At 42.9% G+C, this 15,849-nt stretch overlaps 1 protein-coding gene across 1 annotated transcript in view; it reads left to right on the plus strand.

Annotated features, from left to right (window-relative positions):
• Window positions 1–15,849, plus strand: part of CSMD1 (CUB and Sushi multiple domains 1) — a 1,675,023-nt gene that overhangs the window by 906,971 nt on the left and 752,203 nt on the right. Inside the window, exon 6 of the mRNA XM_068971399.1 lies at window positions 828–940. Coding sequence (XP_068827500.1) covers window positions 828–940 — 113 coding nt within the window. The remainder of the gene's footprint in view (window positions 1–827; window positions 941–15,849) is intronic.

Below are 15,849 nucleotides of genomic sequence, written 5' to 3' on the forward strand. Positions count from 1 at the left end.
GTACAAGTGGAGGCAACACACATCCATCCATCCATCTGAAGCACCCAGTCCAGTGGTGGTCAGGCCACGGGCCAGAGTGGAACATGTCACATCATTTCTAACCAGCCTGAAACATCCTTTACTCCATAATGACACAAAGTTGTCAACAGTTGGAAGCAAATTACTCGTTTTTTCTGACAGCCAGAGTCCACCTTGGAAGTGGACTGGCTATTTTAAACAGCTTAACCAGAGACTGAGTGTGTCTTACTTTTGGAACATTTAATTTTGTCTAATATACTAACTGATACACACACGAGGTGTTTTGAACCTTTCTGACAGTTCTTGTCGCTGATTTCATAAACACCCTTCTTCTCCACTTCAGAAGGAAGGGCCCGGGTTGTGACTCTGCAGATGGACCCTGGTGACACTGGATGTTATCAGTTGTTTGAGTCACTTCAGGTGAAACAGAATGGCCAAGTGATCAAATACTGAAGGGCAGAATTGTATCATTTACGTATTTCTGTTCCTTTGGTAATTCATTATGATCCCGGTCCTGATAAGAAGAAATAAGAGCTCAAAAGAATGTCAGCTCACTTAGCCATCCTTAATGAAGAAGAATCAAAATGTCCAATACTTGTGAAAGCCTTCATTCTGTCAAGGATGAATGTGGCAATTGAAGGCACAGGTGAAATCACCTGCAGCGCTTCAGGGTGGAGCACAGCTAACAAACGTGTCTGTTTCAGGCAACTCAGCATGCAGACGGCTGGCGCTCACTTGTGAAGGCGGGTTTGAGATGGGGCATTTGTGAGGCTCGTTTACAAGGGAGCTGTTTTCATTCTCTCTTGTAGGCTAACTGGCATGAACCTCCCTTCTCCTGTCATCAGCAGCAAGAACTGGTTGCGCCTCCATTTCACATCTGACAGCAACCACCGACGGAAAGGATTTAATGCTCAGTTTCAAGGTAAGAAGTCTTCATCTTATATGACAAAAAATAGTGGAAGATACTCTGGTCCTCTGGCAACGCTGAAATTTTAGGACTCTCTTGCTGAAGATGAAACAAGAGTTATAAACTAGAATGAAAATGGCTTCTATCTCTCATATGAACTGTTTACTTTGGAACAATTAGCAACTTCTTAGTAAAGTTTTACTGTGGTGACAGTATGCTGTATATTTTATGGTTTTGCTGGAATTATTGCTAAGTTTCAACCAGTAAGTCAACGAACAGATAATAGCACTCATTTCAATCACTCTGCACCCACCCAGGAAGTAACAGTTTCTGATTATTTTCTTTATCTGCTTACTAAGAGGGATGTAGCATATGGGTTGTATGAAAGTGCATAAATGCATCATCTCATCACTTTTAGTCCTAAGATGTATGCACACTCCACAAATGCAGCTACCTAATGATTAGTGATTTACACACAGCTGTCCAGTGTCCTGCTTAATTGTTTAGTTGTGTGTGACTCTTTGCGACCCCTGTACCATAGCCTGCCAGGATCCTCTGTCCATGGGGAGTCTCCAGGCAAGAATACTGGAGTGGGTTGCTATGCCCTCCTCCGGGGGATCTTGCCCACCCAGGGATTGAACCCAAGTCTGTTGCATTACAGGCAGATTCTTTACTGTCTGAGCCACCACGGAAGCTCAGGAATACTGGAGTGGGTAGCCTATCCCTTCTCCAGGGGATCTTCCCAACCCAAGAATTGAACCGGGGTCTCCTGCATTGCAGGTGGATTCTTTACCAGCTGAGCTACCAAGGAAGCCCAGGGGACTGCAAAATAAAAACACCAGATTGTTTGTAATTGGGTGAAACAAAGAGCTTGCCATCAATAGTATACTGGATTGATTTTAAATCTTTTTGTATCTAATTCTAGACACCAAAAAAAAAAAAAAATCTCACCTGGATAGCATGTTATCATTTCCTACACATTTCCAATAGTCAATAATTGTTATCAATACTATGAAAAAGGCAATAGAAACTGTTACATATGCATCTGAAAATAAAGCAAACTAGGATGGCTCTGTCAGAAAGCTAGATGCTTTCTCAAGCAAACTTCTCCAGCTTTCCCCAAACTGTGGCCAGTTCAATGAAGGCAGAATTCCCTGAACATTTGGCACACGCAAGCTGGAACCCTAAAATGAGGAAATGACAAAACCCCCATGCTCCAGAAACTCGCAAATCACAAGGACAGTGTGCAAACAACTCTGTCTATGAAGGATAGAACATAAAGTCATAGACGCCATTGAGCGAGGTTTTAGTAATGTTCCAGCCAGTGAGTCTGAATGCCACCTATCTGAAACACACTTATTTTCTTTTTATAAATTTTATTGGAGTATAGTTGATTCACAATGTTGCGTTTGTTTTGAAACACATTTTGAAATCCATAATGCCCTTACTGTGTCCTTTTGGGCAAGAAGTTAAAAAAAAAAAAAAAAAACTAAGAGTGATGTTCAGGGTTTTAAATACAGATGATGCTGAGGAGGGTGCCTGTGGTAGGTTTTACCTGCCACTGGTCCACAGGCACATGGACCCTCACAGCACACGCCTGTCTTGGAGACCAGGGACAATTTTGTCTCGCCTAAATGCATTTTATCTATAAGGAGCATTGTCCGTCTCTCAGTTTCTTCTGATGCTGCCAGAAACTTCTCAGACTGCAAATATACTGCCTTGAACTTGAGGAGATTCACACCAATTTGTTTTCACTAATCCCAGGACCCAGGCAAGGCCACTGTTTTTCTTCTCAGACCGGCCTCGATGTGCCTTGATTTTCCAAGGGCATGTATTCTAACCACAGTTATAGGAGAGCAGGCCTGGAAAGCACAGACCAATGGGAGCTGGGGTCTCATGGGGATATAATGGGGGGAGCTGAGGAATACCCCACTCAGTCTTGGAGGAAATTCTGAGTTTTCTCCATATGCTCTCCCATCAACAGATACATCTGTCTCTGATTTAAGACCCCCATGGAGCACTATTTAGAATCACAATTGACTGATCAGTTGGTGCATTATACAGTTATTGCTAAACTGGTGACCGATCTTCTCCAAAAGTCCTAGTTAGTTGATGCATATGGAAATACAGAAACATTTCCAGGTGTCATCCTCTCAACCTGATCATTGAATCTGGCACCTGGACCAGTGACTGAAAGATGAAAAATAGAATATTAAGTTTGAAGATGCTCCAAATTGGTAGATACAAGAAGTAATTGCAATATTGCAACACCACATGCCAGCCACTGGTTTTGTATGTATACCACGTATAACATGTTCATATATATTTGTGTATATATAAAAGCGATGATTAGAAAAATTCGTATGTAACCGGCCAGGCTCCTCTACCCATGAGATTATCCAAGCAAGGATACTGGAGTGGGTTGCCATGCCCTCCTCCAGGGGATCTTCCCGACCCAGGGATCAAACCCAAGTCTATTATGTCTCCTGCATCGGCAGGCAGGTTCTTTACCTGCCGCCTGGGAAGCCCATATGAAAATATATTTGTATATATAAAAGTGATGAGTAGAAAAATTTGTGCATAAAACCAAAGAGCTGAAAAGACGTGAGAATACAAGGAGGGGTAAACATGGCTCAGCAGTGATGTGTAAGAAAACCTCTTCAGGCTAATGCTGAAGCTCACGTCCAGGAATAAAGGGTGGCAGGGGCTGCCCTTTCTTCACTGGCTGCGGGCTTTATATCACAGGAAGGGTTATGACATCACGACTAAGGCCAGATCTCAGCTGACCATCCATGGACAGTCAGATTCAGCACTGGATGTCATCCTTTTGAAAGCAAAGTTTACAAAACAGAGAGGGCCAGGATGATAGTAAGAAATGTTCCAAAACAGGAACTGAGGACGCTGAGAAAGAGACTGGTGAACGCCAGGCAGGAAGGCATCACGTGCGGTTTTCTGGCTCCTGGGGGCAGAACTGTCACTCATGAACACAAGCCACAGGTGGACCTTCCTGCCAACCCCAGAACTAGCCTGCGGGCAGCAGAAGGCAGGACACAGAGCACCGGCCTGGGCGGGCCTCTGGGAGCCCCTGGCCACCCCGCTGACATCCCCGCCGGACACAGGGCTGCCTGGACGCTGCAGAGAGGCCTCAGTATTTTCACTCTGAGGACAGATACTTCCTGTCTTAGAGGAAGGTATACTGTTCTTGTAAATTTTCTTTTTTCTTTTCTACCTAGACTGAACAGCAGGAAGCCCCAATTTATACTGTACTATATTTCAATTAAACAAATTCAAGGAGAAAAAAAAAATGCTGTTGTTATTATCTCCATACTTGCTAAGAAGAAAACAAAGTAGAAGAGCAATCTAGAAAACCAGCAAGAACAACAATAATAGTGAAAACAGTGTCTAGTGAAAGCTAGTTTAAAATCTATGTAAATATTCTCTCAAAGAATCTGAATCTTGGGGTATTTGGTGGAGAAGGGAAACATGAGAAAACACATTTCTGTGCTCACTGCTTTCAACATTATTGTAGTCACATTTATCATTTGCAGTCACTCTTATGACTATAAAATTTCCATCAGTGTTACGCAGAGTGAATGAGACAGCAGATTGTGTGAGATTCCTGTGAAAACTCTTTGTGTTCCTAAGCTGCCAAAGTGGCCCCCTGCTGGCATCTCTGTCATCGAATCTGCCCCTCTGATGGGAGAATGAAGCCTGCAGAGATTTTTACAACTTCTAAAAACAAAGAATCCATTCCTTTTAACTTGGGGCTTTTCTTGGTCAGATAAACAGCCATCCACCAGCGTAGCATGGTCTTTCTTGTGTTCCTTGATGTTTCTACCTTTCATCCCTGTGTCCTCCTTTCTCTGAACCCTGCACTTGATTCTTTGGCTTTTCTCTCTTCAATCATGCCATCAAGTTATGCCAGAAGTAGAAGTAAGGTTGATTGACAGGTAAAACCACTCTGTAGATGCTAAATATATTCACCTTTAAAACAGCATTATGAGCAAAAAAACTGTGGCAAATTCAATAAGAGCTACTTGATAGATTTGCAATATCACGTGTCTCTTATGGGCCCTCACAGAATGACAGATTTATGTAGGACATGCTATTCTTTAAATCAACTGAAAATTGAGCCCATTCTTTATATGTTGCCTCCATCATTAATTATAATTAAATAAGTGCCTTCTTAGCACAATCCATCATGTAGACATTTCTGATGTCTAAAAGATGAATTTTTTAAAAAGATATATTAACCTTGAACCATAAGTGCCTCTCCAGTATGAAGTAGCTATATATGTGTCAAGCTCCAGTTTTACGTACATTTATCTGACTATTTGTAAAAATACAGTTTTCACAAAATGAAATTCCCATTGATTTCTGTAATTGATCAATCATGCAGAAAGTATTTTAATAAAGTTCCAGTTTATACAGAGAATACTCTATCTTTTAAATCAGGGGAAAACCTAACTGGATTTAAATTTTGCATTGACACAAATAACTGGCATTCTTTTTATTTTATTTCATTCTATACAACTCTTGGGTTTTCCTCTTTATTAAAAATGAAGAACTTTGTATAAAATGAAGACGTTTCTGTTGTTAAACACATGTTTGGGGGCTTCCCTGGTGGCTTGGTGGCAAAGAATCTGCTGACGCAGAAGACGTGGGCCTGATCCCTCATTGGGGAAGATCCCGCATGCTTTGGAGCAACTAAGTCTGGAGGCCACAAATACTGAGCCTGTGTTCCAGAGCCCGTGTGCCCTAGGGTGCGTGTTCCACGGCAAGAGAAGCCACTGTGATGAGAAACCCACACCCTGCACCTGGAGAGCAGCCCTCACCCACCCGCAACTAGAGAAAGCCTGCGCAGCAACAACAATGGCACAGCCAGAAATAAATGAACAAAACATGTTTTGGAAAATTGGAAGCTTCACCTTTTGAGATTAATTCAAATTCAGGTAGAAATCACGCATTTTCTCTTCACTGTGCAGGGCTCCCCTTCACTATAACCTGAAATACATCCAGTCCCAGAGGCTCTGCCTCCGAGGTCAAGGGCATGAATCCCGAGGCCCTTTGTATTTGTGTCTCTGTCTAGGACAGTAAACAGTAAGGACCATAAACTAGAACCTGGAAGGGGCTCAGTTGTCATATGTGTTGAAGAAATGAAGGAAACCAAGAGCGCTTCCTCTTCCCGGGATTTCTGGACCATTGGTCTGCAGAAGCGTGAGGAACCCCTAGGTGGCGCTCTGGCTCATTTCTGTGGCCTTGGGCACCGTGCACCCTTTCACTGAGAGGCATTTTCAAATTTCCTGGGTTTTTTTGTTTGTTTGTTTTTGTTTCTTTACTTTATTTTCTTTACAATACTGTACTGATTTTGCCATACATTGACATGAATCAGCCACGTGTGTACATGAGTTCCCAATCCTGAACCCCCCTCCCTTTCAATAAAAATAAACGAATGAAATCTTATCTTATAACCTCCAAGTAATTCTTGCTGTTTAGTAGCTAATTCGTGTCGGATTCTTGGCAATCCCATGGACTGTAGCCCCCCAGGCTCCTCTGTCCATGGGATTCTCCAGGCAAGAATACTGGAGTGGGTTGTCGTTTCCTTCTCCAGGGGATCTTCCCAACCCAGGGATCAAATCTGGGTCTCCTGCACTGTTAGGCATATTGTGTACCAATGAGCCACCAGGGAAACCATGCAATTCTTAAAACCTCAAAAAGGAAAAAAGAGTTTTTAATAAATATAAATTCACTAAAATCAGAAATACATACCACTTTCCTTAAATATATACTTTAACTTCTCTCAGAACCAGAGATTCCCGCAACTCTAGGACTTTCAATAATTCACAAAAGATGCCCATCTCTGTGTTTCCAGCTGCTGACTCTTGTCCTCTCCTTTTTCATTAAGTACTTTTTATTAGCCAATATCCTTTCTGCCTTGTGTATCTCACTATCTTAGTCTACAAAATGAGAATAATAATATCTGCCTCCCCAGATCATCATGAGTAGCAAATAAAATGAAAAGAAAGTGTGATGAGCACTTTGTAAACAGCACTGAGATGTCAGAGCATTCATCAGCCATCAGTAACTTGCCTCAAGCTTAGTGTCTTCCTCATCAAATTAACTAAAACAAGCAATTTGTTCTTCAGCATTTTAGGGATATTTTAAAACTTATAGAACAGACCGACTGTTGCCTTATATTGTTGGCAGTAATTTGGACAGGCAAAGACCCTCTGGACAGCTGTTTCAAGGTAAAATTGGACCCCTGTCTTCTCTAGACCTGGCAATTCCACTCTGGGTACATGCCCACCAGAAATGAGCACAGGTGTGCAAAAGGACAGAGCACATGTACTGGAGATTCACCCGTGATTGTCAGACACTGCATTAAACCTAAATGTCCAGCCACAGTAGAGCGTATGAAGAAAGGGGGCATTCATCCAGCGGAACACTAAATAAAACTGAAAAAGGACATACTTCTTCTACAAGTAACAACATGTGGAAACTCACAGACATACTGTGGAGTGAATGGACCCAGACAGACACATGCACCCTGCATGGTCCATTTACCTGACATCTGGGGATCTGCAAATTCATGGTTTACAGTGGTTGTTATTGATGTTCAGTCACTCTGTCATGTCTGACTCTTTGTGACCACGTGGACTGCAGCATGCCAGGCTTCTCTGTCCTGTGCTGTCTCCCAGATTTGCTCAAAACCATGTCCGTTGAGTCGGTGATGCCATCCAATCCAACCATGTCATCCTCTGTTGCCCTCTTCTCCTCCTGCCTTCAATCTTTCCCAGCATCAGGGTCTTTTCTAAGGAGTCAGTTCTTCATATCAGGTGGCCACAGTATGGGAGCTGCAGCCTCAGCATCAGTCCTTCCAGTGAATGTTCGGGGCTGATTTCCTTTGGGATGGACTGGTTGGACTTCCTTGCAGTCCAAGGACTTATTGCTAAAGAACAGCACCGTGCTTTTTGCTTGTTAACATTTCAGTTTAAAAAGGGTCAGAACAATCCCCTTCCTCCAAAATGTGAATTTCTATAGAATTTTCTTACAAATAGGTGCAGGCGAAAATACTTAGAGTTCCCCAACTCAATGTCATGATGCTGTCAAAGGTCACCATTAGGAAGGGGCTCCCACCACACAGCAGAGAAGGGGACAGTAAGCGGTCGCCACATTACACAGCCTGTAAACACCTGGCAGCACCAGGCCATCAGGAGAACCCTCTGTGTTCTCTGTTCATTGTCATCCTCTCAACTCTATTTCCTCCATAGTCTTGCTGCACTGCTTCCTTTGTTGCCAATCAGAACATCTTTCTTTGGGGAGCAGCGATTTATTTTTGTGAAAAGGAAATCCCAAAGAAAAGAGTGTCACTATAAGACAACTATAAGCAAGTGACAGCTTTATCCATTTTCACCTCTGCTGATGTCGGAGGGAGCAGAAGGGCTATTGGAGACAGTTTCCCAGAGGAAGGACCACCTGGGTGTGTCCAGGGCATCCAGGAAGGAGGAGGGAAGGGATCTGGGTAAAGGAGCATCAAATGCAGAGGGGCGTTCGGGCTTCTACAAACACAGCCCATCAGTCCTGGGGTCAGGGGGGAGACAGAAAAAGAGAGAGAGTTGAGGGATGCAGGGGAAAGGGAAGATTTATGCTACCCTTAAAAACTGTAACGGGGTAAACAGAGGATCTCCGGAGCGTTTGAGGAGTAGGATGGGAGAGCAGTGCACGCAACTCTATTGCCAAGGCTGCAGGGTGGTCCCTTTTGATAGCTCTTGGGGGCTGGGGGATGGACAGCCTGGGGCATCTCAGGAAGAAGGGCTGCTGGGGGGACACTCTGAGACACTGAGCACAGGAACAGGGACTGACCCTGAGTCATCATATTTAACAAAGAGGAAAACATGTGGCTGAGATAAAGACATAAGATGCTTCTTCATCCCAAGGCTCAGCCAAGGGCCTCCTGGGTAAAGAACCAGCTGGTAAAGAACCCGCATGCCGGTGTGGGTGACGCGGGGAACATGAGTACAGTCCCTGGGTCAGGAAGGTCCCCTGGACGAGAATGGCAGCCTACTCCAGTGTTCCTGCCTGGAGAATTCCATGGGCGCAGGAGCCTGGTGGGCTACCATCCATGGGTCACAGAGACTTGAGCACACGCATCACCCAAGGCTCAGCCACCACCACACTTAAAGCATCAGTATATTTGACAGAGACCATGTGCATCAGAGGGGAAGGTGTGTGCACGTGTACACGTGCAGTGGAGATCATGGTAGATGCAAGCAGCCTGTGCTCTTCAGAGCCCAGCGAACCAGAGCTGGGCAAGAGACACGGAATAGATTCCAGGCTCAGTAAGCAGTGGCCTGGCTGTGACCCGCTTCCTCCAGGGAACACACGTGGGAGGGAGCTTGTGTTAATTAGCACCTCATCAGATACTTGTGGAGAGCCCACTGGGTGCCCACAACGCCTCCATCTGTGCTGGGAAAGCCCCGTTTCTCATGGAGCTGGCCTCCTGGGGAGGGAGACAGAAATCCATCAGACAAGTTGAGTGCATGCTGGTGGGGGAAACATTAGGGTCTCGGTCAAGAAAGGCCCTTCGGAGGGAACAGTGTCTGAGCTGAGATCCCAGTGACTTGTGACGGTTAGGGAAAGAGCTATGTGGGCAGTGAAAAAGGAGGAGCGACCGAGGAAGAACACAGGACACTGCGGGGTGATAACTGCAGAGAGAGGTCAGGGGACAGTCCCATGGGGCCCTGTGGGGTCTGCAGGGGCTGGTCAGGCTTATTTGATTTATAAGGCAAGGTTCTGGAATGTCTGGAAAGTGAGGAGGTAGGTGTGAGATCTGAGTCCATCATTTGAGCTCGTCTGTAGAGAAAGCCCCTCTGTGAACCATTATCCTGTCCCCTCCAAGGGCGATGGGGAGTCTTCTACACGAATAGATGGCCCTGTCTTCTCTCTCATCTGGGTTCCTGGGCCCCAGTTCTGAGATACGGGTCATGTCACAGACTGGCAAATTGTGCTTTCTCGTCTGCAGGGTGGAGTGCGCAGCTGAGCTCAGGTGATGGGCTGGGGCAACACTCCTGGGGTGACCTGCCTGCAGGCCTCTTGTCCTGGCCCAAGTGACATACCCCTCACCTGCTTCCGCCAGCCCAAATTCCAGCCCCACTGCGTAGCTTCGTGTGGGCCGACTGTACATGACGTATTAGACCCACCCACTTAATCTTTGTAAAAGAGGGGAAGTGGGTGTGATTGTGTGAGTGTGTGCCAGGACATTCACAGACCACAAGGTAAAAACCCATCGTGAACAGGACAGGACAAAGACAATGTGCCTAGATTCAGGAGTGTTAATAACAGCTTCGACTAGACATCGGGCACAGGTTCTTACTAATGTTGAAAAAGAGAACATATTTCTTAAGGAAAGTGCATGGTTTTATGCATTAGAGATGTTAAATTAATAAATAGAAGGCTCACCTGGAGATGGCCTAATGGAGTAAATGAACTTGTGAGTCCGTTCCAGACTTTTGATTTAAGTCAGTGCATCTTCATGTATTGATCAGTTTAAAACTTGTATTTGAAATATTCATGCACGGTAAATCATGGCCATTCCACATAAAAGCACTTAAACTAAAGCCTCCTTTTCCCTAAACTCCTAAGTGTGGTTCCCATTGGGCAATTGGGAACCAGCAGAGTTATTCAGTAAGTCACGGCTGTTTAGAATACATTAATATGTGAACACAGGTAGATGTTAACGTTCTTATGCTTGGTGAGTATAAAAGCTTCGGGTGGTTATTACTCCCCCGGTAAACTGTCTTTCCACAATTTTTATTTACATGCCGTTAGATGGAAATTATTCTGGTTTTTGGTTTATTGGTGCCTAACTGTGCTCTCTTCACGCTTTTGCTCTCTAAGCTGGCAGTTTAATCAGTCCAATCTGGAGGCTGTGTTTAGAGGGTTTTTTTCAGCTAAATGTGCATGTCCATTTCTCATAAGGGATTCAGTGCTTTGAAAGATAAGGCATCATGGTGTACTTGGCCCATGTCAGGGGGCTGCCAGTATTTCCACTGAGAAACCCTTGCAGTCATCACCGTGTGGAGTTTCTTCACTGTCCCCGCCCTGATGCTGATATGGCAGGGAGGCGCTGGAGTTGCGGCTTACCCGAGGTAGCTGCTGCTCAGAGCTGTAGGGACATGGATGGTCAGTCAGAACTGTGTGGAAGCCGGGAAGCTTGAAAAGGCACAAGCCATGTCACTTGTTCTCTTAATCACCAGTCAGATGACTCAGATTGTACAATGACTCTTTTGCTTGATGTAGCACAGATTTTAGGATGAGCCCATGGAGGTTATCCCAGAGGTTGCCTCGTTTTAGCTAGAGCTTCACACCCCTCATGAAAGGATGGTACTGTCACTTCTGAGGATAAATACAAGGCTCAACTCTTGTGTTGAGATCCAGCTCAGATCCACATGTGGGTTGAAAATGGGTTTTGAAGCAACATGGAGCAAAAGCTTATTTCTGGGCACCTGTGGAATCTGGTTTCCTCAAATTGCATCAGCATGCTTTGACTTGCATGAAGAACACCTATACTCTCCTAATGGTGTTTCTTTCTGCGTTATTGAGTCATAATTGACTAATAAACTTGTACATATTCAAAATGTGCACATGACAATTTGATATACACAAGGGATATAGGATTCTCACTATCGAGTTAATAAACACATGCATCACTTTACATATCAACCCTTTATTTTTGGTGAGAACATGTGAATTCTCTTCTCTTTGGAAATTTCGCCTGTTGTCACCATGGTGCACATTAGGCCTGCAAACCTTGGTCATCTGATTACTGAAAGCTTGTTCCTTTCACCAGCCTCTACCTGTTTCCCCCAGCTCCTACCCCTGGCTGCCACTTGTCTGTTTTCTAATTGACTCAAGTTCAAAACCTTAACCAAGTCAAAATTAGAGGTTTACTTCTAGAAATGGTAATAAAGACCAGTGTCTCTTGCCTTCCTTAACCCAGATATTACCTGCCCCAGCTACAAAACTGCGACACTTAAGAGCTTTTAAAAAGCACTCTGAGATTATGATTTGTTGATTCAAGATGAGGACCAACATTGGTATTTTTTTAAGGCTTTCTAGATTATTCTCACCTGGAGCCAGAGTTAACAAGATGATGGAAACTATCTGTAAGTGCTCTGATATTTAATTTTACAATTTACACCACCAGTGATAATCTTCACTGCTCTAAAATTAAAAATGGTGACTCAGCTCAGTTCAGTCACTCAGTCGTGTCCGACTCTTTGCGACCCCATGAACCACAGCACACCAGGCCTCTCTGTCCATCACCAGCTCCCAGAGTCCACCTAAACCCAATGTCCATTGTGTCCGTGATGCCATCCAACCATCTCATCCTCTATCTCCAGTAGCATATTGGGCACCTACTGACTTGGGGAGTTCATCTTTCAGTGTCCTATCCTTTTGCCTTTTCATACGTTTCATGGGGTTCTCGAGGCAAGAATACTGAAGTGGTTTGCCATTCCTGTCTCCAATGGACCACATTCTGTCAAAAGTGATGACTATTGCTTAATATTTTGAAATTCAAGATTTAATTCCTTTTTGGGTCTTCTACATAAAAAAAATCATATATTGGAAATTACCCTGGAGTGTATCATAATGAATACACAAAAACAAATCTATCATGATAGTAAGAAGTGAGATATTTATCTCTTATTTTAGTTAATAGTCTATAGAATTGTAAAGCACAAAACGTGCTATGTATTTATAAATATGTTTAATTGATATCTTTTGTAGGGAATTCAGTCTAGTCTTATAAGCTCTAATATCTTCGTTATTTTAATGTTTAGTCTTTAAAATGACTTAAAACATAACAGAATATATTTGTTAATTCAACTTTCAATACAAAGGTATGGAATTTGGCCTTTTGCTCAAAGCATTTTTGAGAATATTCTTTTCTTTGTTTGAAGTAATTTATCTTTTCTGTTCAGAGTAATTTTTAGGCAATTCCAAACACGGAGACCAAAGTTTCTACAATGTGTTACCTTGCTTAATGCCAGTGTTAACTTTAGACCTGTATTGATTGCTATTGGTATTAAATGATAACATTGATTTAAAATTTAACTAGAACAAAATTCTTCTGTCATATGTTGATTTCCATTAAATATATTAACCTGAGATGTATTGAACACCTACTATTAGCAAGACATTGCAACATTTAATATGAGATTGCAGTAAAGAGCATACATCTCCTGCCTGAAGTACTTTTTGGAACAACAGGAAAGACCAGGCTTGCTTACTTCTGCTTTTGTGATTCTCATGTATTTTTTAATCTGTGTTTTTTGGGGATTGTTACCTCTGATCTTGGAATCAGACAGGATGGGCTCAAATTTAAAATATTAATATCAACTTTACCAATTTATTTGTTGAAGGGAAAGGTAAGTATTAATTTTAACACCAACCTTTATCTTTATTTATTTTTTAAAAAATATAATCACATAAAAATAGGTAGTGGTAGAATACTAATACATGGTAGCTATAAGTTTTCTCAATGTCATATCAACCAATAATAATACATATTTTAAAGAATATATGAATTACATGATATATTAGGAATATATGAATCATAGTCACAGGCATATTGTAAGCATTGGATATGAGAAAGTGGTTAATAATTCACTGTCTCCACTTTCAGGAGTTTATAATTTAATTGGTAGCTCGCAATATATATTTGGGTAATGTAATCTCTCCAGGCAGACTTCATGCATATAAACAAGCTTTTATTTATTTATTTTTGAACTTCATGTTTGCCTGAAATCCTAGGTTACAAGTAGACTTCAGGTAGAACATTCTGTCTAATCATAGAGAATACAGAGCTAGGATGATTGCTTCCAGTTATCGGTGGGCCGTAGAAGACTCACTTTATAGACAGAAGGCAGATATAGACAGGTATTCGATACAGAGACAGGTCAACGAATGGACAGATGGACAGGACTTCTGATGGGGATGGGAGCAGAGGACACAAAGTGTGAAGTGGACAAAGACATGCTTGAGTGAGTGTGAGGCTGAGAAGAATGGGGGGAAATCCAGACTGAAAGGACAATTTGAGAAGTACCAAAAAAAAAAAAAAAAAAAACAAGCATTCCTGGACAAAGTTTAATTCAATTTGACATCTGTGGAAGATCATGATTGAAAGGTATGGTTGGGCCAGAATGTGACTGATGCTATAAGGAACCCGAAGAGCTGTGTGTGGACAACAGGAGCTTCCTGAAGTGCACCTAGGCCGGCCTGACCTTCGAGGCTGGATGATAAAAGGTTCAGAGAAATCAGCGTGTCATTGCCACAAGGAACTCAGACTATTGTAGGACATGCTGTTCTTTCTAAACTTGCCTACACGTTCAGAGAACAGAAATGTGGCATAGTGTCCATTTCCCAATGAGATGCTTAGACAGTCCTTATTATTGACATATTTTTATCATGCCAGAAGGGATCCATCTGCACTATTTACACTGAATAATTCAGGTTTTAACAAAAAGTTAATCCCAAAGTCAAACAATGCATATCACAGGCATGCAGAAATAAGTCTGCCTACTGCAAACTCTAGAGCCAACGGAAATTGGATCACATTTTATTTGCTGAGATCCTGGGTAAAAAGAGCATCATGTCTGTCATGAGATGTGCCTAGTATGGTGATTAACTAGCAAGTCTGGACTAGACAATCTCACCTTATAAACTCTCTTGTGACACCATCTTCTTTCCCGTCTTTCACTGTAAAACCTCTTGAAAGGATGCCCTACAAAGCATCCTAACCCCCTGGCATCCTGCCTTGTGGTCCAGAACCTCTGAACTGCCAAGCCCTGTCTCATTCACATGTGACTTTTCCCACTTCTTGATAACCCACACATGAAGAACCTGGATTAAGTTTTGCCCTCATCCTGCTCTGTGCTCCTTGTATGGGGCAGCGTCTCCCTCCTGAGCCTTGGGAGCGGATGCTCAGATTGGGACACAGGAACCACTTGCTCCTCCTTCCTTACTTCCTTTTGCACCTTCCTTGGGTACGGATCCCTGTGATTATTCCACCCCTCTTCCCTGCTACATGTCATGGAGTCTGCATCCAGATTCCCTTCACTTGTCTCTGCACCATTGCATCGGATCCCAACATCGCAACACCCACTGCTCCTTGTGTCTTTACTGTGCAGACACCCTCCCCCCTCCTCTCCATCCATAAACCACACCATCCTTCTCGGTGTGCCACCCACTTCTGAGAGCTCCTTCTTATGCTTCTCTATCTGTCACATAGTTCTTGAATTGTATTGTAGTTCAGTCACCAAGTCATGTCAGACTATTTGTGACCCCACGGATTGCAGCACACAAGGACTCCCAGTCTCTCACCACCTTCTAGAGTTTGCCCAAATGCGTGTCCACTGAATCAGTGATGCCATCCAACCATCTCATCCTCTGTCACCCTCTTCTTTTGCCTTCAATCTTTCCCAGCATCAGGGTCTGTTAATTAGTCTTTAAGTTTGTGCTGATCAGTAAGGTAGCCACTGGCCACATGTGAGCACTCAACAGTTAAAATGTGGCTGTTTCAGAGATGAGCTGTAAGTATTAAAGGCCTTGGATTTCAGTGGCAATGTGGAAAAAAAATGGCTAAGACATTACAAGTTGAAAAGATGATGTCTTTTTATCATTTTAAATATTTTTAAACTTTTTGATGTGTCTATCAGAAAATTTTAAATTGCATAAGTGGTCACATATGTGGCCCACACTATTTTACCAGGCAGCTCTGGTATAAGATTAGGAGTCAAATATTTAAAATATCAACCTTGCCAATTTCTTCCAGAAAAGGGTAATTATTATCTTTAATATCTACCTTTATATTTCTTTCTTTTTTTAAATAAATGTAATTATGTAAAAATAGGCAACACCTG

This window comes from Capricornis sumatraensis, chromosome 4 (assembly GCF_032405125.1).
Source record: "Capricornis sumatraensis isolate serow.1 chromosome 4, serow.2, whole genome shotgun sequence".
Classification (NCBI taxonomy): domain Eukaryota; kingdom Metazoa; phylum Chordata; class Mammalia; order Artiodactyla; family Bovidae; genus Capricornis; species Capricornis sumatraensis.